This window comes from Scylla paramamosain, chromosome 6 (genome assembly GCF_035594125.1).
Source record: "Scylla paramamosain isolate STU-SP2022 chromosome 6, ASM3559412v1, whole genome shotgun sequence".
NCBI classification, from domain to species: domain Eukaryota; kingdom Metazoa; phylum Arthropoda; class Malacostraca; order Decapoda; family Portunidae; genus Scylla; species Scylla paramamosain.
In genome coordinates, this window is record NC_087156.1 from 14,381,997 (window position 1) to 14,405,212 (window position 23,216).

At 41.0% G+C, this 23,216-nt stretch overlaps 1 protein-coding gene across 9 annotated transcripts in view; it reads left to right on the forward strand.

The window, feature by feature from the left end:
- The window catches only part of LOC135101318 (proton channel OtopLc-like), a 70,996-nt gene extending 49,613 nt beyond the window's left edge, over positions 1–21,383 (forward strand). For 7 of the 9 annotated variants that reach the window (XM_064005134.1, XM_064005131.1, XM_064005136.1 and 4 more), the window contains 12 exons: positions 40–157; positions 1,362–1,439; positions 6,654–6,809; positions 7,466–7,626; positions 8,205–8,349; positions 9,902–9,931; positions 14,629–14,783; positions 15,250–15,409; positions 15,524–15,788; positions 16,481–16,643; positions 17,084–17,230; positions 19,372–21,383. In XM_064005134.1, the coding sequence (XP_063861204.1) occupies positions 40–157; positions 1,362–1,439; positions 6,654–6,809; positions 7,466–7,626; positions 8,205–8,349; positions 9,902–9,931; positions 14,629–14,783; positions 15,250–15,409; positions 15,524–15,788; positions 16,481–16,643; positions 17,084–17,230; positions 19,372–19,593 (1,800 nt within the window). In that variant the 3' untranslated portion in view covers positions 19,594–21,383. The remainder of the gene's footprint in view (positions 1–39; positions 158–1,361; positions 1,440–6,653; positions 6,810–7,465; positions 7,627–8,204; positions 8,350–9,901; positions 9,932–14,628; positions 14,784–15,249; positions 15,410–15,523; positions 15,789–16,480; positions 16,644–17,083; positions 17,231–19,371) is intronic. The other 2 variants (XM_064005132.1, XM_064005133.1) reach the window with 2 other exon arrangements.
- Positions 21,384–23,216: the final 1,833 nt, after the last annotated feature.

Here is a 23,216-nt window from a genome sequence, read left to right on the forward strand (position 1 = left end):
TAAAGACTTGTAACTAATGTAAATGCTTTCATTTGGCAGGGATTTTACCTCTACTTATACATCGGATCCATAGTGTTCCTGGTGTATGCATACCTCTTCCTTCTGCAGACCATCAACATTCCCACCAGCCAAATCAAGTCCAAGTTCCAGACACTACGTGAGTCACTGCAGCCCACCATGAGTGTTGGGTGTTGTTGTCCTGTAGGCAGATGGCAGTAAAGATTCCACACATTTTCTATTTTAAGTGTATGCAATAGACTCTCTCTCTCTCTCTCTCTCTCTCTCTCTCTCTCTCTCTCTCTCTCTCTCTCTCTCTCTCTCTCTCTCTCTCTCTCTCTCTCTCTCTCTCTCTCTCTCTCTCTCTCTCTCTCTCTCTCTCTCATCAGATGTAGTTTAATAGTGCATCACCTTAAACTCTTATAAGTTAAATGAATTGCTGCATCTTTGCACTTAGTCTTCACTAAAAGTCATGCATTGTTAGGATTCTTGCACTTAAAGCCAAGAACTACTTACTCACTTCATACCAGAAGATCCATGTTATCCATTTCTCTCTCTCTCTCTCTCTCTCTCTCTCTCTCTCTCTCTCTCTCTCTCTCTCTCTCTCTCTCTCTCTCTCTCTCTCTCTCTCTCTCTCTCTCTCTCTCTCTCTCAGAAACTGGCCTTAAATCTACTATTTGGTAATGTGCTTCATGTGCAATAGTAGTTTTTAATGTCTTTGTGGTAGTCATGCTTTCATTGCAGTTTTCTATTGGGTGTGTGTATTTCCTTGAATTCTTGCAATGTCAATTTTCTTAGGGATGGGTGATTTTTGAAGGTGGTGCTTCCTGGATTTTGTTTTCAGTAGAGAAGTGTTTTATTCAACTGTACATTTTGCATTCCTTCACCAGAACAATAATTTAGACAACAAGTGCATACTGACATACTGTGCACTTTTTGGGAGTCTTTTATGCTATTTGGGGAACAACTGGATTAATGAAGGCAGTTTCTTTGTGGATGTTTTTTTTTTTCCACTGAGGTAATAATGAAGTATTTGGGTATAGGGTAGCTTGGTGCCTGGTGAAATACCCAATATATAGTGAGTCTCCATACCTGCATGCTTCCCTTCTTGTAGAGCAAATGTCTTAGAGGAATGAGGTAGAATTTTGATAAATATGTTGCACAGATAGAAGAGAAAGCTGTACATATTATCAATGAAGAATAAACTGCACAAGTACACACCACAAAAAAATTATTCTGCATAGATTGTAACCCTGCTGAGGACACCAATTCCTAGAAAGACATAACCCTTAACAACCCTTAAGAGTGAGTGAGTACAGTAGTCTATGACAGGAACTCACACTTTGCATTACAATGTGTTGCAGGAAACTACGTGCCCATACCTGATTTAAACTTGGCGTTCATTCGCCGCAGGAACAGCTCCAACACCAACGAGGGGACAGGTACCCCAGTGCTTCATGTTGCAATGCTTTCATAACTAAATAACACTGCAATGTGGGTGTGTTGCAACAAAGCTATGGTTCTGGGTAGTGTGTGTGTATATGTGTGTCATAATGATATAACACCTGCACAGATTTTTCATGAGTATCGAGTAAACAGTTAGAAAGATATGTAATGGAAGTACGGTATAGGAATTGCTGAAGTATTTCAGCAACTACTGAAAGTTGCTCTCTGAGCATCTCTTTATGATAGTAATGTAATACACATTTAAGATTTTTCTTCTAGTCCCTTATTCCATTTCAAACAGGATATATATGGATGCAAATTGACTTTGCTGAGTGGAAGCCATCACCATCACCATCACCATCATCATCATCATAAGGTTATGATCCTGGTGCAGGGCAGAAATCTACCCCATTGGTTAGGGAGGATGAGGAAAGGAATCAGTCACACATCATGACATGCTGGCTTTGGCTACCTGGGCAGAGATTTTGGATTGCAACCCCACAACTCCTTAGCTTAAATTTAGTATTTCTTTGGTAGATGAACAGGGTGAAAACTGACAAAATTAATTTCTCTCTTCCTGGCTGGGGATTCAAACCCAGAACCTTTTAGATGTGAGCTAAACATGCCAGCTACTAACCACACCACTAAGCCAGTTATAGGCCATTGTGCAATTTGGTTTCATATACAAATAATTGCCAATCAGTCTTTGATAATTAAGAAAATAACTTAACTGTTCTCTTTCTATTGGAATGATGCTGTCCTTAATTTTGACTACATTAATCTTCTTCACGGACTAGTTATTTTTACCTCCTATTTAAATAATGTATGCACATATAGCAAATAAAAATTATCTTACGCTCCTAAACAACAAGTGCATGAGTAAAGTGGAACAATTAACACGGCAAGTGACACTGCATGGCAGGTGGCTGGGCAAGTCAGCACACACCTTGTGGGTTTCAAAGCAAGGCATGAGGAATGGAATTGAAAGAATGCATGACTAAACAGTAGCAATAGTCTACAAGCTACACTAGAGAGAGCCAGAGTGTACATGTCTTGCAGTGCACTTGCCTTGCAAGTTCAAATGAATCAAAACTTCATTTAGTTTTGATCATGGGACTTTTTTTTTCTATGTACATTTAGATTTGTGTGGCTATATTTACTGAGACATATCATAGATTACATTGTGCTGAACTTGTGTTATTTTGTCTTCATATCTAGTTTTGTCCAGCCTAGCTGTAAATCAACTGATGCACTTTGTTCCTGCATCCAACTCCCTGCCTAGTAGCTGTACTTTTATTTGGAAAAAGAGAACTTCTTCATTCTTCTGTGGATTTAATAATTTGTACCTGTTGCTTCATCTGTTCTCATCAACAGCCTTGTATTTGAAATAATATACAGTATTCACTCTCTCTCTCTCTCTCTCTCTCTCTCTCTCTCTCTCTCTCTCTCTCTCTCTCTCTCTCTCTCTCTCTCTCTCTCTCTCTCTCTCTCTCTCTCTCTCTCTCTCTCTCTCTCTCTCCCCCTCTCTCTCTCTCCCCCCTCTCTCCTTCCATCTCTCCCCCCCATCTCTCTCTCTCTCTCTCTCTCTCTCTCTCTCTCTCTCTCTCTCTCTCTCTCTCTCTCTCTCTCTCTCTCTCTCTCTCTCTCTCTCTCTCTCTCTCTCTCTTTTTTCTAAACAAATATTTACAGAAAGGCTTAAAATTCCACGCTGAGTATGGAATTATTTAAAAAGCCTATGATAATATTATTTACAGGAATAACACTATACATACTTAACATAAAGATAATAATGCTAATACAATAATACAATAAAATAACAAAAATTTAAAGCGCCAGTGGGGACAGGTGCGTGCTATGCCAGCTGTGGGTTGCCAGCTTCATCTGGTGCATGGACATGTCCTGCACTTGGGGCGTGGCCACCGTGAACATGTTCCACAGCCGCGAAGTCCTGGCTGTGTAGGTACGCTGGTGTTGGCTAGAGCAAGATCGAGGCACCTTCACTAGCTCGTCGCTACTGGCTGCAGCTCTGGTGCACCTCTGCACTGTGTGTGGCAGAAGCCTCAGTGGGTCAAGGTGAGGGACCCTCTGCACCTGAGTTTTGTGGCACACCACTAGTGCCGACACGTCCCGGCGGTGCTCCAGTGACGTTACTGGTGGTGGGTGCTGTTGGTCCTCATCGGTGGCCACCAAGCGCAGGGCTCGCCGCCGCACAGCATCCAGTCTCTGCATGTGGGTGGTGGCACTCAACATCCAGGACAGGGCACCGTACTCCATACATGGGCGTATCTGTGCCCTGTATAGCGTAAGCATGCCCTGTGGGTCGAGGGTGTTCTGCACAGGGCAGAGACTCGGAGAGAGGTTTGGCGGGCGAAGACAGTGATGTGGTGATCGAAGCATAGGCCGCGGTCCACAGACACGCCCAGGATCTTGATGTAATCCTGAAGTGGCAGGCTCTTACCTCCAAAACACAGCTGTCCTGAGACTGCGTGTGAGGCACCTGGGGACCGTGAGATGACCATTGCCTGCGTCGTTTCAGGAGCAAAGTTAACTGCCACATCTTTCCCCACTGCTCCACCAGTCTGAGCTGCCTGTTCAGCTCAGTGACGGCACGCTGACTGTCGAGGCGGCAGTAGGAGCAGGAGAGTGTGCAGTCATCGGCGTATGCTGCCACAGATGACAGCTGCCGGAGGAGGTCGTCGATGTATATGTTCCATAGGACTGGGCCCAGGACAGAGCCCTGTGGAACTGAGGCCTGGACAGGTGAAGGCCTTGATGACTGCCCATTGACTACTACCTGAAGGGTCCTACCCTGGAGGTAATCTTCTAGCAGCATTAACAGGTCACCTTGGACACCCTTGGCGCGAAGTTTTTCAATGAGCCCCGCATGCCAGACCCTGTTAAAAGCCCCAGCAATGTCCAGGGACACCACAAGGGTGTCCAGGCCTTCTTCCAGGGCGTCTTGCCAGTCCTTGGAGAGGATGAGGAGGAGATCTGCAGTGGATCTGCCAGGCCTGAAGCCAAACTGCCTGTCTGAGAGGAGGTGGTTCTCGCTCAGGTGTTGGCAGATGGCAGCAGCCACTATTTGCTCCAGCAACTTGCCCACCACTGAGAGCAGGGAGATGGGTCTGTAGTTGTTGGGCTCAGACCTTGAGTTTTTCTTATGGACCGGGACCACACGCGCTTCCTTCCATACTGAGGGCCACTTCTTCTCCCTCAGGCAAGATGTGAAGACGGTGGTGAGAGAAGCTGACAGCTCTCTAGCGCAGTGCTTGAGGAGCCGTGGGCTGACGTCATCCGGGCCTGTGGCTTTACCCACATCCACCGCACCGAGTAGCCGCTCAACCTGCTCTGCCGTCACCAAGACAGTGGTGACAGTGCAATCAGTTTCCAGGGCCAGCTGTGGTACAGGTCACGCCGAGTTGTCAACCTTCATCTTGTTGGCGAAAAGCTCGGCAAGGAGTGTGGCCTTGTCTGCACTGCTCATGGCAGTGGATCAGTCAGGTCTGGTGAGTGGAGGAAGAGTCTCGCGGTGACATGCTCCTTGCTGCTCCTTCACCTGATTCCACCAGGTCTTGTTGCCAACACCTGGGCCACTGAGCTTTCGCCTTCTGTCCTCCCTTAGCTGATTCCTCGCCCATCTGCAGATAGATGTCATTCTCTTACACACCTCCCAGTGCAGCGTCTTGTTCCTGCGTGATGGGTGTCGCTTGTACCTCACCCAGGCAGCATGCTTGGCCTCGGCAGATGCTCTGCAGCGAAAACCAAACCAGGCGGGATCACCAGGCCTGGAGAGATATACTCAGCTGGGCACATGCTGCTGTTGGAGGGCAAGGAGCCTGGTGGTGAGGGTGCATGCCTTGGTCTCAGCATCTCCCATTAGAAGGGACTCCCAGTCCGTGTTCTCCATGTCTTGCTTCATGGATGGCCAGTCCGCCCTGTTCCAAAGCCAGACAGTACGTGGGATAGCGTCTTCCCTCGCCGTTTGCAGCTTGACTTGAGACAGCAGAGCAAAGTGGTCTGAGCTGCCCACTGGTCCTAGCTGCTGGCAGCTGATGCTGGCTTCAGGTAGGTCTACCACCACAGGATCCAGCAGCCCTCCCCGCTCGTGTGTAGGGAAGGTGACATGGTTGGTTAGGGCCTGAACAGTCAGGAGATTACTGAAGGCATCCTCCTCCATGTGGAAGTTCAGGTCCCCCACTATCATCACATGGGAACACTTGTGACGCTGGAGCAGGGTGTCAAGTTCCTCCGTCAGGAAGTCTAGCAGGGCTCGTCCTTGTCTCAGGGGGCGGTACATAACACAGAGAAGCCCACTGTTGTCTGCAAGTACCACCCTGAAGAACAGTGCCTCCATCAGGTGTGGCACGGCTACCTCAAGTTCCTGTGTTTGGAGGCCGTCCTTAAAATAGGCAGCAACACCTCCGCCTGCTCTATTTTTCGGTCCATCCTCACCAACAGGGAGTAGCCTGATATTTTGCTGAACGTCGGCTCCACCTCGTCACTCAGCCACGTTTCTGTTACTGCGACAATGTCAGCACTATGTCTCAGCACGAAATTGTGGCTAAGGTCACCTATGTTGGTGCGGAGACCACGGTCAGGTGACAGCTGCGGCGTCTGTTCCCTTGCCTCCTCGCGTTGGCTTGGGAATGAGGTGTGGTGGTGAGGCAAGACGCATTAGTGTCTGCCCTGCCACGAGGAGAGATTCCAGCTGGGGTAGTGACCAGGTTGTGGCTGCCAGGAAGGCTGCCACAACCCAAAACTCTCTCTCTCTCTCTCTCTCTCTCTCTCTCTCTCTCTCTCTCTCTCTCTCTCTCTCTCTCTCTCTCTCTCTCTCTCTCTCTCTCTCTCTCTCTCTCTCTCTCTCTCTCTCTCTCTCTCTCTCTCTCTCTCTCTCTCTCTCTCTCTCTCTCTCTCTCTCTCTCTCTCTCTCTCTCTCTCTCTCTCTCTCTCTCTCTCTCTCTCTCTCTCTCTCTCTCTCTCTCTCTCTCTCTCTCTCTCTCTCTCTCTCTCTCTCTCTCTCACCCTGTATACTTTAAAATAATTTAACCTTTGCAGACTCTTTCAGAGAGCATGAAAGGAAGGAATTCAAAGACAGGAATAACCATCTCGTGTGGAAATTCTAAGGGACAGGCATCAGATATTAATAAATATGATAAACACATCGTTCACTTTGTCCTTTCTTTATTACATTTTCCTCTGGCACAACACAGGACGACTGCACAGCAAAGAGTCACGTTTTAGTGGCAATGATGCTGACAAGGAAAGTGACCGAGCCTCCATCAACACCATGACCTTCAAGCCACCCAAGTATGGACTGACCGAGTCCAGTAATCACGGCTCCATGTATCTCAAGATGGGAGCTGTGTGTGAGTATTCCATTGGTGCTGTTTTGTCTTCATGTGTCAGTCATGATGGTGGCCACATGTTGTGAATCAACTTGTGCAAAGGAAATGGCAAGTGAGGTGTCACAGCTAAATAAAGAAAAGGATTCTCCCTTACGAAACAGTGAGAAATTGATCTATTATGAATAAGGAGGTGCATGTGACTGGGATTCAAACCCAGATCTGATGAGCTGGAAGGACATGCCTTAACAGACTGGACCATGAGGTTCCTCTTGGCCTGTCCTTTTTTGGCTCAGAGCTTCATGTCCTGTCATGACATTACTTGAGATCCTTGCTTCTCCTTGTTCCTTCTGTTGATGTGGATTTCAACTGCAAGTTGTAACTTGGTAAATGCATTAATGATTTCACATCTGCCATATTTATCCTTTGTTGATTACCATGTATTTAACTATCAAGTAAATTATCAAAATTAATATTTGAACATTAATGAATCACTTGTTTGGTGCACTTGTAACATAACAGACAACTTGTGATCTCTTCAGCAAATACACAAGAACCAAAACCATTTTACAATACAACTTTATATTTTTTTTCTTCAGCTTTCCTTGTGTCTTCTCAGGTATTGTGTGTGTTTTCATACACAGTTTATGAGATATTATTGTAGTCCCTTCCTTTGGCAGTGTTTGGCATTGGCAGCATGATCTACAGTGGGCTGGAAGTTGGACAATACTTTGAGCTACAAGGAGGTGACAGTTGTGCTGATATCCTCTTGGTGATCTCTCCAGCAGCCAGGATGCTCTTTACCTTCATTCAAATGTATTTCATCTTCCTTAACTCAAGGGTAAGTAGCTACACAATGTGAAAATAACAGGGTGTGTGTGTGTGTGTGTGTGTGTGTGTGTGCGCAGCACCGTTTCTTGGGTTCCTACTTGGCAAGGATGTTGATCTACTATGGGTACAGCCATTCATAAACAGAGTGATTTCCTGCTATCAAGATGTATAATTTATGATGTATAAGGCATTTTCAGTAGTGTCACCGACAAGTCAAACGCTTTGCTCACAAGGCATACAGAAGCATATGCTCCCTGGTTAGCGTTTGCCTTTCCAGGCCCAAAAGGCAAACAACCAGTCAGCAAGTAGTAAGCACAGCAGAATGACATTCAAGTTCCTGTAGGAATGTATTTTGAAGAATAAAATATAGAATATAATGTATTTATGAGACCAAGAAATATTCATTTTCTTGTCATTTCACATACTGTGATCAAAGGACAAGTGTTGTCCCTTAGAAATTATGTATTGCATCAGCAGGGCCATGAATCATGATGGTTTTCCATGGTCTGGTGAGCAAGTAAGGACAGTGCATAGTGACAGTGTTTTGTCTGTAGCTGCAATCCTCTCACATGTACTTCCCATCCTCAGGTTGCCATCAGTCGTCATCGTATTATTGCCAGGTTTGGGCTGATGCACATGATAGGAACCAATCTCTGCATCTGGCTCAATGTACTCGTTCAAGAGACCAAACACGAAATCATCAATCTTTATTTCCACGGGGAACACCATGGAGGTGAGCCATAACTCTCACCTTGTACACTGGAAATAATTTAGGATAACCAGAATCAAGAAATGTCTCCTGGTGCTTTAATTTTAAGTCCTGTGTTGTTCACATTTAAAGTTTAGAGCATATTAGAAGAAACAGATAACAAATATGGAATATCTAATTCCATTCTTATTTGTATTAGAACAAATCTAAAATTAAATAAAATTAATTAAGTTGCAAGCTCTTGAACCTGAAAACATATCAGAATATTTAAGAATTTCCCATTCTTAAAAATTAAAGCAGATAGGACATGATGCTGGAAATTCTAAATGCTGTGTATGGCAGAGGAGGGCATAGAAATGCTTCCCTTGGGAGCACTTTGGCTCTTGGGAACCTGTCATTTTCTCCTCTTTCTCTAAATGAATGAATGAATATCATGACCAAATGCACAATAGGACTATGTTGTGTGTGTGTGTGTGTGTGTGTGTGTGTGTGTGTGTGTGTGTGTTTTATTTTTGTAGTTTTTACCTATCTATTGTACAAAACCTGAGCTACACTAAATGTAGCTCATATTTTCTTATTTATGGTGCACATTCTTTCCTGATAATACCTGCTCATTTAGTTCACTCCAAACTTATGCATTTCTTTGGTAGAGACTGTTTTTCTTTGTGTATTTACCTAGTTGTGCTTTATGGGAAAAAAGCTATGTTCATGCTGTCCCAACTCCATATCTTTTAATATCTAACTTAGCCTTTTTGCATTTATTATTTCCTCATCCAGACTACTCCATACACCAATACTTCTACATGGGAAACTATACTTTTTGACATCTCTTCTACAAGCACTCTTCTTCAGCCTCTTTCCATGTCCTCTAGTATCACATGTATCCCAAACCATCAAGTCACTCCAGTCCACCTTCTCCACTCCCTCATGTGCTTTATATAACAGGTCTCCCCTTTCTATTCTTTTTTTCTGACATGGGTAGATGTAACCTTTCCAATTTCTCTTCATATGTCCCCTGATATTTGGTACCATCTTTGTTGCTGCTCTCTGAACTCTCTCCAACTTCCTTATATCCTTTTTTCTTGTAGGGTGACCACACTACCTCTGCATATTCCAGTCTAGGTCTAATCAGTGATATAATCATCTTCCTGATGATTGTGTGTGTGTGTGTGTGTGTGTGTGAGTGAGTGAGTACAAACAACTCCCAGCCTCCATCACCTTTAGTCTATTCCAGTTATCTATATTTTTATGAGGGAAGCTGCATTGATTTGTTATTCAATTATCTCCACTTCTCATCTTTTTCTTGTGTCCTTTCACATATCCAGCTTTCCTTTTTATCTTTTGTAATGATGGCTTCTTCATATTTATTTTCCAAGTCAATTCTTCAGCTTGTATAAAGTAGTCAGTTTCTTTTCATCTGTGTGTGTGTGTGTGTGTGTGTGTGTGTGTGTGTGTGTGTGTATTTCTGTAGATATTCTTTGAGAGCTTCACCCAGCCAGTTCAGCTTACTGCACAGAGGTGAGCTGAGTTGGCGTGTCAGGTGGAGCACAATAACAATGCTAGTCTTACATTGCAGGCAATCTGTGGGCTCAGATCTTGAATGAAGGTAAGCTGTATCATATCATGAGTTATGAGGTGAAGGTGCTGCCTGTGTTTTGGGCTGAATATCAGATGCTGGAAATGAAAAAAGAACAGGAAAATATGAATGCCGTCTTTGTTCCTTTTACCAGTGGACTTTCCTTCTTATCAGATGACAAAAAACCTGACCAAATTGTTCTTCAATCCACTCTCACTAAAAAATTTTCCTGCTTTTTTTTTCAATTGTCTCCTTTTTGGGTTGTTGTGGTGGATAAGATTTTATGCATGAGTCTGTTGTTTTGTGTGTGTGTGTGTGTGTGTGTGTGTGTGTGTGTGTGTGTGTGTGTGTGTGTGTGTGTGTGTGATTCACACCCAGCCTGCCATTCCCCTATGGAAAGAGCTCAGAGCTCACAGTGACTGATCTTTGGGTAGGACTGAGACCACTTACACACTACACACCAGGACAGTGAGGTCATAACCCCTCGGGTTACATCCCGTACCTACTTGCTGCTAGGTGAACAGGAGCTACACATTAAGAGGCTCACCCATTTGCCTCGGCGCACCCGGTATTCAAAACCAGGCCTTCTTGGTTGTGAGCTGAGTGTGTGTGTGTGTGTGTGTGTGTGTGTGTGTGTGTGTGTGTGTGTGTGTGTGTGTGTGTGTGTGTGGGGGTACTTTGGTCCCTATGTGAGTAATCTCTCTCTCTTTTTCTCTCTATGATGTGTGTGTGTGTAAATATACACGTGTATATATATAAGTATCCTCACTCCTGAACATTTTTAATAAAATAAATTTTTTAATGTCAAAAATTTAATTACTATAAATCATGATGTTAAAAGAAAAATTTTACTCATTGCTTTGCTTGGAAATAATAGTTTGTGTACTTATCTTAAAATTTAATTCAATAAAGTGCACGTGAATTTAATTCCATTAAAATATATATCATGGATTTTTAAAGAAACCTATTACTTAACATTTTTCACGAAAATATAATGCAGTGAAAGTAATATTAGATGTTGATGTTTTGTCATCAGCTGTGAAGGTTGCTGCTCTTCCTTGCATTGTACTTAACTATCATTTTAGGTACAGTGTGCCAGGCAGTTTATTTATTTGTCTATTTATTTTGATTTATTTTTCATAGATCAGTCTGCTTTTGGAAGAAAATGTTGGCACCTATAAGCCTCCCCTCTTGTTTCCTTTTAGTAAAGGAGGGAGAAAATTGGGTCTTGTGAGTCTGTGGGTGATGTGCTGAATGTTTTGTCATTTCATAGAGTTTTGTGCCAACTCCTGGTGCTGTTTTTATGGTTGTTTTGGTCATCATGTCTTGAGGGCCTGAGTAGGATTTTTTACAGTTATTGTAAACATGTGCTTACTTGATACATAAGTTTTGATAGGCACACCTGTGGTGTAGTGATAACTGTAACCAAATACAATCCTGAATACATACAGGGTGATAATCCCTTGTCCAATCAGAAGTGTTCTAGATTTTTAAATACAGCAGTGCCTAAGTTCCATTACTTGCTGTTAGAATAGGGTGTTCACCAGAAAAGGCAGACACCAGCCAGGGATTGAATCTGGGGACCTTCCACTTGTCAGGCAGACATGCTAACTGCTACATCACTGTTGCCTGGTGACAACTCACATCTCCCCCCAGTCTGGAGTCCTGGAGTCAGTCTGGAGCCAGTCTGGAGAATGTGAACTGCTCCCTGGATCCCACTCTCTGTGCCATGTTGAGCAGGGGTTTCATTAGAAAAGGCAGACATTGCCTTTTCATTTGCTAGGCAGACAAGCTAACCATTACATCACGGTCATCTGGTGACAACCCTCACACTTGCAAAAGATTTGAGTTTCATAGTATCTGAGACTGAGACTGCTAATGGAGTGGTATAGAAGGATGGGTAAAAGGAGTAAAGTGAGCAAAAGTAAGAGTAAAGTAATGAAATGTGTGAGGATAGTAGAAGGTAGAAAGATGAATGCTAACAACTCCTGTGAGTGTTCATCTGTGTTGCATCTATGAGGCTCAGGATAAGGATGCTGCAGAGAATTATGAGCATCTTGACTGATGATCTAGATGAGCTGTTAAGGATGGGAATTCTTGGTTCACCACAGAACTAATGGATTGCAGAGATTGATGTGATGCAAAGCTCACGAGACCACTGTATTATACGGTCATTCTTTTGATAATATTACTGCAACTTTTGTGTCCTATTGATGTGAAAATCTTAATGAATTATGGATAAGGTCAGTACTTTAAAACCTTCAGATTTTGGAGGGATCTAGATTTTGGAATTCTGCTTAATGGATTCTCATCCTGTATTTACAGGCCTCACTGTGCTTTACATTTTACTGAGAAACTGTAATGAAGGACTGTGTAGTGCTACACTTGGAAGTGGTGGGGTAAGGTAGCACAGAGGGAACTGCATCACACTCACACTGGAAGTCTCATTTTGTTGTGGGGAATGACTGCATGGAAGAGGATGGATGAAGGCAGGGCAGGGATGTTAAGTCAGACTAAACCATTTCCAGCTGCCAGTTTCCTGAAGTTAAGGCTGTATACATTTGGCACAGGGAAAGTGTTAAGGTGTCTTATACATACACTTCACAGATTAAAGAAATAATCAGACTGTATGAACACATTCCTAATCCACTGTGTATATTGTTACAGTTTTGCATTATTTAAACATTAATGACTTACATCATGGGTACATTGTGATGTATGATGGGTATTTTAAGATGGGGCAGAATGGTTTGCTTGGAAAATGTGAGTTTGCTTTGCATGCCATAAGTAACCACATTAGTTATTTTGATATCATAAGTAAAGTAAGTTAAGTACATATGAAGACCCTGAAAATTGTCTAAGGACCTAACAGTTGTTTATGGTCTCAACATCTAAGGCACTGTGCTGTATACTCCATGTCAGGGGTTCAGTCCTTGGCATGGGTAACTCTCATGGTGAAAAATGTATCCCACCTTCATATCAGATTCTCAATGTTTTATGTGATGCTTTACAAGAGAGTGCGACTCAGGAGTGAACCAGTCCAAACAATCTAACCACACAGAATGCTGCTGTATGTGATATAAGTGACATTATCTGAATGGAACCTTGTCTTGTGGTTGAAGGGTTGACTTAACTACTAGATGCTGATGTAGAACTGGCTTGGAAACCTTAATAGATTTGTGGTTCATAATTTACAGTATGTGTCCTGCTATAAAATCAAATGACTGATGTCAACATCTGTCCTTTTATGCTTTGTTTGTTTTTGGTAATACTAATTTCAGTGATAAAATCAAGGTAAATTTACTAATCTCTGTAGTAATTATTAAATGCTACATTAATATATAATGGTGTAAATTTTATTTTGCCATGATAATAATTCATTAAGATTCATTAACATACTTGATCACTCCAAAAATGCTTCCTTTTTAATAGTAATTCACACTGTCTCCCCACAACAAAAACAGCCACACATGCATACTGGACAAAATTATCTAAATTTTTACATAACTTACAAGAAAACACCTTTATCTGATGACCCTGTAGGTCTATTATCCATAAATCTTGAACACACTGAATTAGCTGTAGCCTACTACACACAAGTATACAGTTGTCTCAAGTTCCTGCATCAAGCATACCTAATGCCTGAAGAAGAGTCAGCTCAGCCTTTCCATTTGAAATGCTTGCTGATGCCTGTGGCATCCCTGGCAGGGGCCCTACAAACATAATAGAAGCAGGCACTCATGAGTTGCTGCCTGATTCTTTGCAAGTTGACATCACTGACAAATGATGGATGAATGTGAAGAGATTAAACAAAAGAACCAGAACCAATTCAGATATCACAACATTGACATACATCAGGGAGGTGCCATTCACATGGTGAAACTTCCCATACCAGACTGGAATAGATCAAGCCAGCTGCCTCTGTTTTTAGGTTGGTTAAGCATGATCTCTAGCCAGGAATCTAGAACAATGACACAACAATTTCCTTACAAATGTCACACAAATAATCAAGAAGTAGAGGACATTTGTGATAATGAATTATACAATTGCCTTGACTCACCAGTGTCTATTGTTTTACACTGTGGTTCAAATAAATAATGTGTCTTATTATGATGCAAAGCATCAACTGCTGAGGTTAAGTATCATGGAACTGAAAGGGATGAAAAGCAAAAACAAGAGAACTTTGCCTCAAATACCAGAATAAACAAAACATCAGTACTATATAAATAAAGGAAACAGGTTTTACTGTTCACCATTTCATGCCAGATTTCCAAAATAAAGCAAATGTTTGACCCTCAAGATGCCTGTAGTCAAGTGTAGTCTGGGGTTGACAGCTCTGTTTGTGACTAGTGTGGATGGGACTGCTGCTGTGGTGGTGCTCTTGGCTTATTCAGTGGCAGGTCAGCTGAGTGTCAGGCTTCAGTGGTTTGTAGTGTTGCTTTTTGGGTTTGTAAGGGGACAGACTGAGGAAGCATGGTACTTTTATTTATGGAAGTCATATCTTTTTAAAGTACACTTATTTTGAGTTTTAGTTATTATTCACCAAGTTAGCTAATCATACAATTTGTTTGATTTGTTTCCACAGAATGAAAATGCAAACACCTGAATCTTGCTAATATTTGGCCCTTCTAACACTTGAAGCTCCTTATTTCTATAGTGCCTTTAATTATCTCCCCCAAAAGATCACATCAGGATGGATCTTCATCTTACGTTTGTTTTTTTATTAGTTCGTGGGACCAACCTGTCGACGGGTGCTCATGGTGACTCGGCCGTGTTGGGTGGCCATGACCATGCTGTGGAGCATGATAATGAGGATGTCCATGTCCCTCATCTGGTGGAGCGGGGCGACCATGGGACACCATCAAATGCTTCTCACCACAAGGTGAGTCTGTGATTCCAAATACAAGTGAGGGATGTATTAACACAGTAGTTCATGAGTATGTATTGTTAAGGTTGTCAAATCAGTTTATTGCTACATTCTGAGAAAATTGCAGCTATCTTCCAAGTAAAGATATTTTTAAGGTTGTGAAGTCAGTTTATTGCTACCTTTCAAGAAAGATAAATCATGCATCCATGCAAAGATAACAAAAGGAACATTACTGAATTGTAGTGTATTATTTTTGTACATCACTTTATCTCTTCAGGTTCTGATTCATTGTTGGATAAGAATTGTTTAACAGAGGACCATTGGCCAACAGTACCATACAAGTTCTTCATGTTTTGTTATCATCTTAGGGTTCTGTAGACATGCTTTTATTGAACAACCTGAAAGGGAACATTTGAGTCAATCATGCATCCTGTTAGCATAATGGTCACTGAGTAACCAGATGTCTTTGTCCTTCCATTAGGAACCTAACATCACCCATGCCCCGGCACACCACCAGAGTGACCACGGACAAGTGTTCAGCATCTACGAATGCAGCCGCTCAGAGCTCATGGGAGAACTGGTTGACAAGGCATCCCCATTCCTCTTCCCGTGCACAATCGAGTATTCTCTGCTCTGTGCTGGTTTGTGTTCTAAACTGTATTCAATACTTGTGGCAATACATTGTGAAAACTGTATCTGGAGGAATTCAGTGTACTTACTCAGACTTCATGACTTCCCTTGTGGCATCTCTTCAGGTGTGCTCTACGTTGTGTGGAACAACATAAACAAGCCAGAGGTCACCCGTGATGGAGACTCTGACATTTCGACGTACCTTGCCCGAAGGGTCCGCCACCACTATTCGGTTGACTGCGCCCATGCCAATCGTGGACTCTTCATGGGTATCCTCATCCTTGTACTGACCATCATTTCCCTTATTCTCTTCTTTGTCCTCATCAATAATGAAGCCTACAAGTCTTTAGCCATCATGGAAGCCAACATCATAGAACTCTCTGTATATGGGTGAGCAGCAAGATCCTCTTTATGGAGTGAAGGTGACATATATGGCATGATTGATGTGCCAGGGTGCATGAACATGAGAAAATGTAAAAAAATATAAGAGCAACTGGAAATTATTCAGATCTGTAAAGGTAAAGGAAGTAAAGACAAGTGTAGAAATCATTGATGTACTACTGTGGTATCAGGTGGAAAGTCCAGCTAGAGAGAAGAGATAGGACAAGTTAAGAGGATGGAGCTGGGACCTTCTGTCTCAAGTGTGACCCAACCACTAATAGAATGTAGCTCTAGAAATATCAGCAGCAAGTCTTAATGCTTTGACTGCCACTTGGTACATCTTTTCCTAATGATCCAGTCTATCTCAAGACATCTTTATTTGTTCTACAGCCACATCCAATCTTAGAACTGGGAAGAAATTGCAAAATGTATTCTTTTTCAATGCCAACTTTACATCTTGTAGATGCTTATAAAGAAGACTGCATGCATTGCTTCTGATGCTGCTAATTGTTTTGTTTCACAGTGAAAGGGTTTAAATGTAGTTGGAAAATGTCATAGGAAAAAAAAATTGTAGTTAATTGGATGCAAAATATCAAAATAAGATTAGGTAAAATATTTTTAATGTTGGGAATAGTAATCCATATATATATATGGGAGTACATTTTTTGTAACAGTGTGAATGATAAGATTCCACTTTTCAGTGTTGCCACGGTGACGGTGGTGGTGGGCATGATACAGATGCGGGAGCTGGAGTTTGTGCCTGATGGAGACATCGAGCTGGACAACATTCTGTTGCTCATTGCTCAGACTGGAGTTTACATCTATACCTCCTTCACCATCATTGGTGGACACTTCACCATGAGTGTTAGTGATATGTGCTCTGTTTGTTAGTTTATTTGTATATCAGAAAAATTCAAGTCCAGTTAGTTGTCTAGACTATAAGTCTTAAAATGAGAAAACAAATCTACATAATTTTTTAAAAGCAAACAGTTAAGGCATTGTAAAGTAAAAGTCAGAATATATTTTGATTATTATTTTTTTGCAATCAACAACTTTCATGTATAATGAAATAAATACATTCATCAAACTTAATCTCATATTTAATAACAGCTAGAGGTACAAATTTGCAGATGTCTATGGAAAATTTGTATGATAATCTTGTGGCCAAAAAAAAAAGGATTCAGTGAATGATGACTTATTATTGTAAGAAATCTTTCAGAGTTGTTTTTTGTGTACTTTCACATTCCATGGAGACAGGTTTTTCCTTCACTTTTCAGCATTTAAAAATGTGATAATTTCAACAGGATGCTCGAGCTGTCATGGTGCTGCCGCTGTTGTCTGCCATCATCACCCTGACACAGACCACCCTGCAGACCATCTTCATCCTGGATGCCACACGTCGCTGCTGCTACAACTCAGAGCAACTGGAGCGCAAGCCTGGAAGGGAGATGGTAACCTCTCACTTAATTTGTTGTTTATTTGAGGGCCTAATGACAAAGACATAATGGAATGAGTATTTGTGAATGTTTGTTTATATCTAGATACAGCATTCACATATCTTTTAAATGCCACCTTCCAAAAGCAATGTCAGCCGAAAAAAAACTGATGAATCTAATTACATTTCAAGTCAAAAAATTTTCCTTTAACCACTTTGCTCCAGATGCTTAAAAACGCACGTTGCTCATATACATGGCATCGCGTAGGCCCATGAGTGGTAACTTATCTAATTTCTAATAATTTCTAATATAATTTCTGTGTGTGTGTGTGTGTGTGTGTGTGTGTGCTGATGTGGCTGGGAAGGTTGCCTTATGATAATTATTGATAAATGAAGGTAATGGATGCGCATGTCTATTACTACTTTTTTAAGTGTTTGTGTGTGTGTGTGTGTGTGTGTGTGTGTGTGTGCGACTACTTTTTTAAATGTGTGTGTGTGTGTGTGTGTGTGTGTGTGTGTGTGTGTGTGTGTGTTATGTACATACACACACACACACACACACTCACAGACACACACACAAAAAAAAAAAAGTAATAGACACGCATCCATTACCTTCATCCATAAATAATTGTCATAAGATGACCTTCCCAGCTGCATCACTAAACACACACACACACACACACACACACACACACACACACACACACACACACACACACACACAGAGAGAGAGAGAGCTAAAGAGCTAGAGAGAGAGCTAGAGAGCGAGCTAGAGAGAGAGCGAGAGCGAGCTAGAGAGAGAGCGAGCTAGAGAGAGAGCGAGAGCGAGCTAGAGAGAGAGCGAGCTAGAGAGAGAGCGAGCTAGAGAGAGAGCGAGCTAGAGAGAGAGCGAGCTAGAGAGAGAGCGAGCTAGAGAGAGAGCGAGCTAGAGAGAGAGCGAGCTAGAGAGAGAGCGAGCTAGAGAGAGAGCGAGCTAGAGAGAGAGCGAGAGAGAGAGAGAGAGCGAGCTAGAGAGAGAGCGAGAGAGAGAGAGAGAGCGAGCTAGAGAGAGAGCGAGAGAGAGAGAGAGCGAGCTAGAGAGAGAGAGAGAGAGAGAGAGAGCGAGCTAGAGAGAGAGAGAGCGAGCTAGAGAGAGAGAGAGCGAGCTAGAGAGAGAGAGAGAGAGCTAGAGAGAGAGAGAGCGAGCTAGAGAGAGAGAGAGAGAGAGAGAGAGAGAGAGAGAGAGAGAGAGAGAGAGAGAGAGAGAGAGAGAGAGAGAGAGAGAGAGAGAGAGAGAGAGAGAGAGAGAGAGAGCAAGGAATGAACCAGGGAGGAGGGGGGAACTGTGTGTGTATGAACACATCATCTACATGAAACATTTGATTGATTATAAAGCACATGTGCATCATATATAGTCATGAATGTGGAGGAACAGCAGAGTGAGTGATCAACCACAGAGAGGAGGAGAGAGTTGGAAATGTGGAGAGAATGGAAGGGGAACAATTTGAGAAGATAAGCATGCAAATACATAAATGTAAGGTGGAATAACAGTGTATAGTGGGAAGATGAAAGAGAGATGTCTGTTTATTAAGCAAAATGGTTGTGCAAGAGAGGAATGATTGGAAAACCATTCCCACCATAGCCAACAGACCTTACACCATATTTTTACAAACCACAGCATCTCTATTCATTCATTCTGTGTGTCCTCTCTTCTCTCTCTCTCCACTCTTAATACTGTTGTGGGTCTCTGGGCTGGAGTACATCAGAGAAAGATTGACACAGACTCGTATATGATAGGATGTTGCCTGTAACTATGCTATGGGGACATATTGCGAGTCTGTGGGTTGTAGTGAATGAATAAGTGTGTCCTCTATAGCAGACTTAAAAACCACACTCTCACATGGAAATTCTCTCTCTCTCTCTCTCTCTCTCTCTCTCTCTCTCTCTCTCTCTCTCTCTCTCTCTCTCTCTCTCTCTCTCTCTCTCTCTCTCTCTCTCTCTCTCTCATATAACTGTCAATCTCAATATCTCTCACTACAGCCTATAGACTCACTATTTCCTAACCACACCTCTTGCCTGAAACAAATTAAAAACTTTTATCCTTCTCGAATCACATTCTAATTTTGTACTTAGTCACAATCACACAGTATATGTAGTTAATTTCAACTTTACTTTCAGGTTACCTTCTTGTTGGTGTGCAATCTTGCTATGTGGGCAATCAACACCTTTGAGACATCCCGAGCAGATGCCCATCCAACACAGCTCAACTTCTATGGAATCTGGGCCTGGACCATCATCTCCCACATATCAATGCCGCTGGCTATCTTCTACCGCTTTCATGTGACCGTCTGCCTCTGTGAAATATGGAAGAGATCTTACAAGCTCAAGCATGAGTATTAAACAAGTTATAGGAATGCTGGTATGAGCGTGGTGTGTCTGAATTAGCTGTCAGAGTATTGTAAATATTATTATTTAGTCTTCCCACATCAGGCCTGATCAGTCTAATTTCAGTTATGAAATTAAGAACAGTTCTGAAGTTTGCTTTAAAACCCTTCATTAACTTTGCCACAAAACACTTCTACATGTTATCAAATATGTATAACTGTTATCAAGTGTGCATATATATCACTACTACAGATGAATCTGCAATTTCCCCTCAGATTACTTTAATGAATGAAGCTTTAGTTCACAGATCTGTAGTTTGTAAATTTCACATGTATTCTCTCCTCTATGACAGTCTGTTCTGGCAAAGTTTAATTTGTCAAAAACATTACGGTTTGTAAATGATAAGTGTCTTCATTTATGCCTTTACTAGCAATTATGAATTACACTGTGGTCATGGGTTTTGTTCTTTTAATACAGTTGCCTTAAGATATTCTGAGGTTTACAATGCTGTCTTTAGTACAGTGCAAGAAAATACAGAAATTTCATGTGGCAACATTTATTTTAAAAACATTATTTATTACTTTTAAAAATAGCAATATGGTGCTTCCTTAATGCAAATAGTCTTGGCCCAAAAAACTTGTGATGTAAAACACTAGCTTCTTTTAACACAGCACAACCAAAATCACTGAAAATTATACACTAATTCTTTTATAGAGCAACATGTGTGGAAAGTGCTACCAGAAATATGTGCATAACAAGTTTTTGGTGCTGGACCTTAGCACTTGTATAGTACTGCACTAACTTACACACAAGGTTAATGATGTAATACTGAGGTGAAGCTGGATTTTCAAAAGACTGATCAGTATTTTTTCTCAGATGTCATTTTTATGCAGCTGACTGAAGGAGAAAACACTGCAAAGCTCACAGTATTCTTCTTAAATCTTATTAAAATGTATGTGCTTCACTCACTGATTTCACCCCAATGGCACACAAACCAAAATACATGGCCACCTCTGTTATATCTTAATTTCCCACTGTCTTTCCTGTTTGCTGGTTAAGCTCATGTATTGCAATACTTATTCTCCTACTCACTGCTGAAGTCCCTGGAAATTAGGTAGAATAATTTAGAATTACATGGTAAAGTTAATGGCTATAAAATCTCAGTAACAATTGGAATATTCAGGAAGATTGAATTATTCTTCCTCTGTTGAAGCAAATGATATAACACTGACTAGAAGCTTTCACAGTATAAGCTTTCTTGTATCAGAGACCTTTTGAAAATCCAACCATTAATCTGTAAATACTCGTATAGTGTAGCTGGCATGAAGGTTACAGTCTTCATTATTTAATGATGGACAAGCAACAAGTGATGGTGTGGCTCTGAGCCACTGCAGTAGGTATGTTATGGTTAAAGGATAGGAAGTTACTCTCAAGATCAGGACATCTGCAAGTACAAATGCTCACCTAACAATTGCACCTTAGTAGAAAAACACAAACAGGAAGTTTATGCAAGTTTTTATCCTTATATAAAATGTTGCTAGTGTTACCATATAAAATTGTATTGCATCAAACCTCCATACATTACTGTCTCTATCCAGTATGAGACTGGTATTCAGGAAGCACAAGCATGTGCTGAATAACAAGAAGCCAGAATTGGTGAAGCTGACAACATTTCATCTATTTATACATACTTTTTATTATTAAAGCTTATCTTATAATTATTTCTGAAGAGATTGACTAATTTTTGTAGTATTTATGACTTAGAACTATGATGAAGCTATGAATTAATATAATTCCTGATTTGTTTTATCTTTTTATTATCCTTCCTTTATTAGTTGAGCATTTTATATTACTTAGCTTAAAAATGCAAGAACAGTTCAGAAGTGTCCAACCTTGGGCTAAGGGGCAAAATTATGGTATCATTCAAAATGCCCTTCAAAGAAAGCCCTTTGTAACCCAACACAGCCCATTAATCCTTCCATTTATCATCAATTTGTTCAACATTCATATTTTCCCTTATAGGGTTGAACAATTTTCATGGGTTCAGAGCAAAAGGCTTTCTCATTCCTCCCCAAGGTACTCTCGGATGGTAAGCAGGTTTGATTTAGGAGCAAACCTCACCAAGGGCTACTGCTCAAGGCTACAGAGATTCCCCTCCCTGAGGCTGAATGCACCATGTGAGATGGTTCTGTTATGTGGATGAATGTCATGGTGGATAGCAGTGCCACCACATTCCTACAATCATCAATCACTCCACTGCTGAAACGCTTCTGCAACCAATGATAGGTATGGTGCCACATCCTGCATGATGTCTGCTTGGCTCTCAGATAAGGATACTGTCAACAGGTTTTGGATTGGCAAAAATCATAAGGAGCTATGTCTGAAAAGTCCAGAGAGAGAAAGAGAAAAAATGAGCAAGAGAAAGAGTAGGATGAAGCAGAGTCAAGAGGGAGGAAGAGTGAGTAGGACGAGAAAAAACAGGACAAATAAATCCCCTACACGTCTCATCTCCATTCACACAACCCATGAAATGCTTGTCCATCCCTGAGTGCTCTGGAGCAGTGATCCAGTGATGTGGAAACTTGAGACAGCCAATCATTTAATGGGCTTTAGTATGTTTTGTCACCAGTCCTCTGTGTGTGACTGACTACATTTTGAAATTTTTTACCTGTTCTATTTCATTTTGTGTGTATGTATACAATGCTTATGGTTAATAAACTATCTATAAATCTATTTATCTGTGAGAGTAAGATAAAAGCAGTTATTATTATTATTATTATTATTATTATTATTATTATTATTATTATTATTATTATTATTATTATTATTACACATTTTCCTCGTATATAAATATTATTATTATTATTATTATTATTATTATTATTATTATTATTATTATTATTATTATTATTATTATTATTACTATTATCATTATTATTATGCATTTTTCTTGTTGTACATAAATAAAATACTAACTTTTTTATTATTCATTTAGACTCTCTCTCTCTCTCTCTCTCTCTCTCTCTCTCTCTCTCTCTCTCTCTCTCGAATAAAATGACTGGCGAGGAACTCATTAAAATGCTAAAAATTCCATTAAACTACAAGAAATAAGACAAATAATTAATAACACACCTAATAACACAAACAAGGAATAATAAACAAAACTTAAGCCAGAAAACACGAAAAGATAAAACTATCATATAAAGAAATACATAGTAAAAAAAAAAAAAAAAATCAGGAATATCAAATAAATAGCCCACAAATAATCAATAAACACGTAAGGAACAGTAAATAAACAATTAAGCCGTTCATTGCAAGGGCCAGAGTCAGAAAGTGAAAAAATACTTAAGTTAAATACCGAGGCTAAAACATAAGGAATTAGACAAATAACAAATGATTAATAAACACATAAGGAATAATGAATAAACAAAAATTAAGTCAGGAAGAATTATTGCAAGGAGACAGAAAATATGTGCATGTAATTCGAGGTTAAAATCTGGCCAACAGCACACCAACAGCAGGCCATAAGTGAAGGTGTTCCTCAAGGCAGGGAAGGGATGGGGGAGGTTGAGCAATGGATAGTGGAGGGGCTATAAAATATTGGGGGATAACAGTCCCAATGAAAAGACTATTAATTA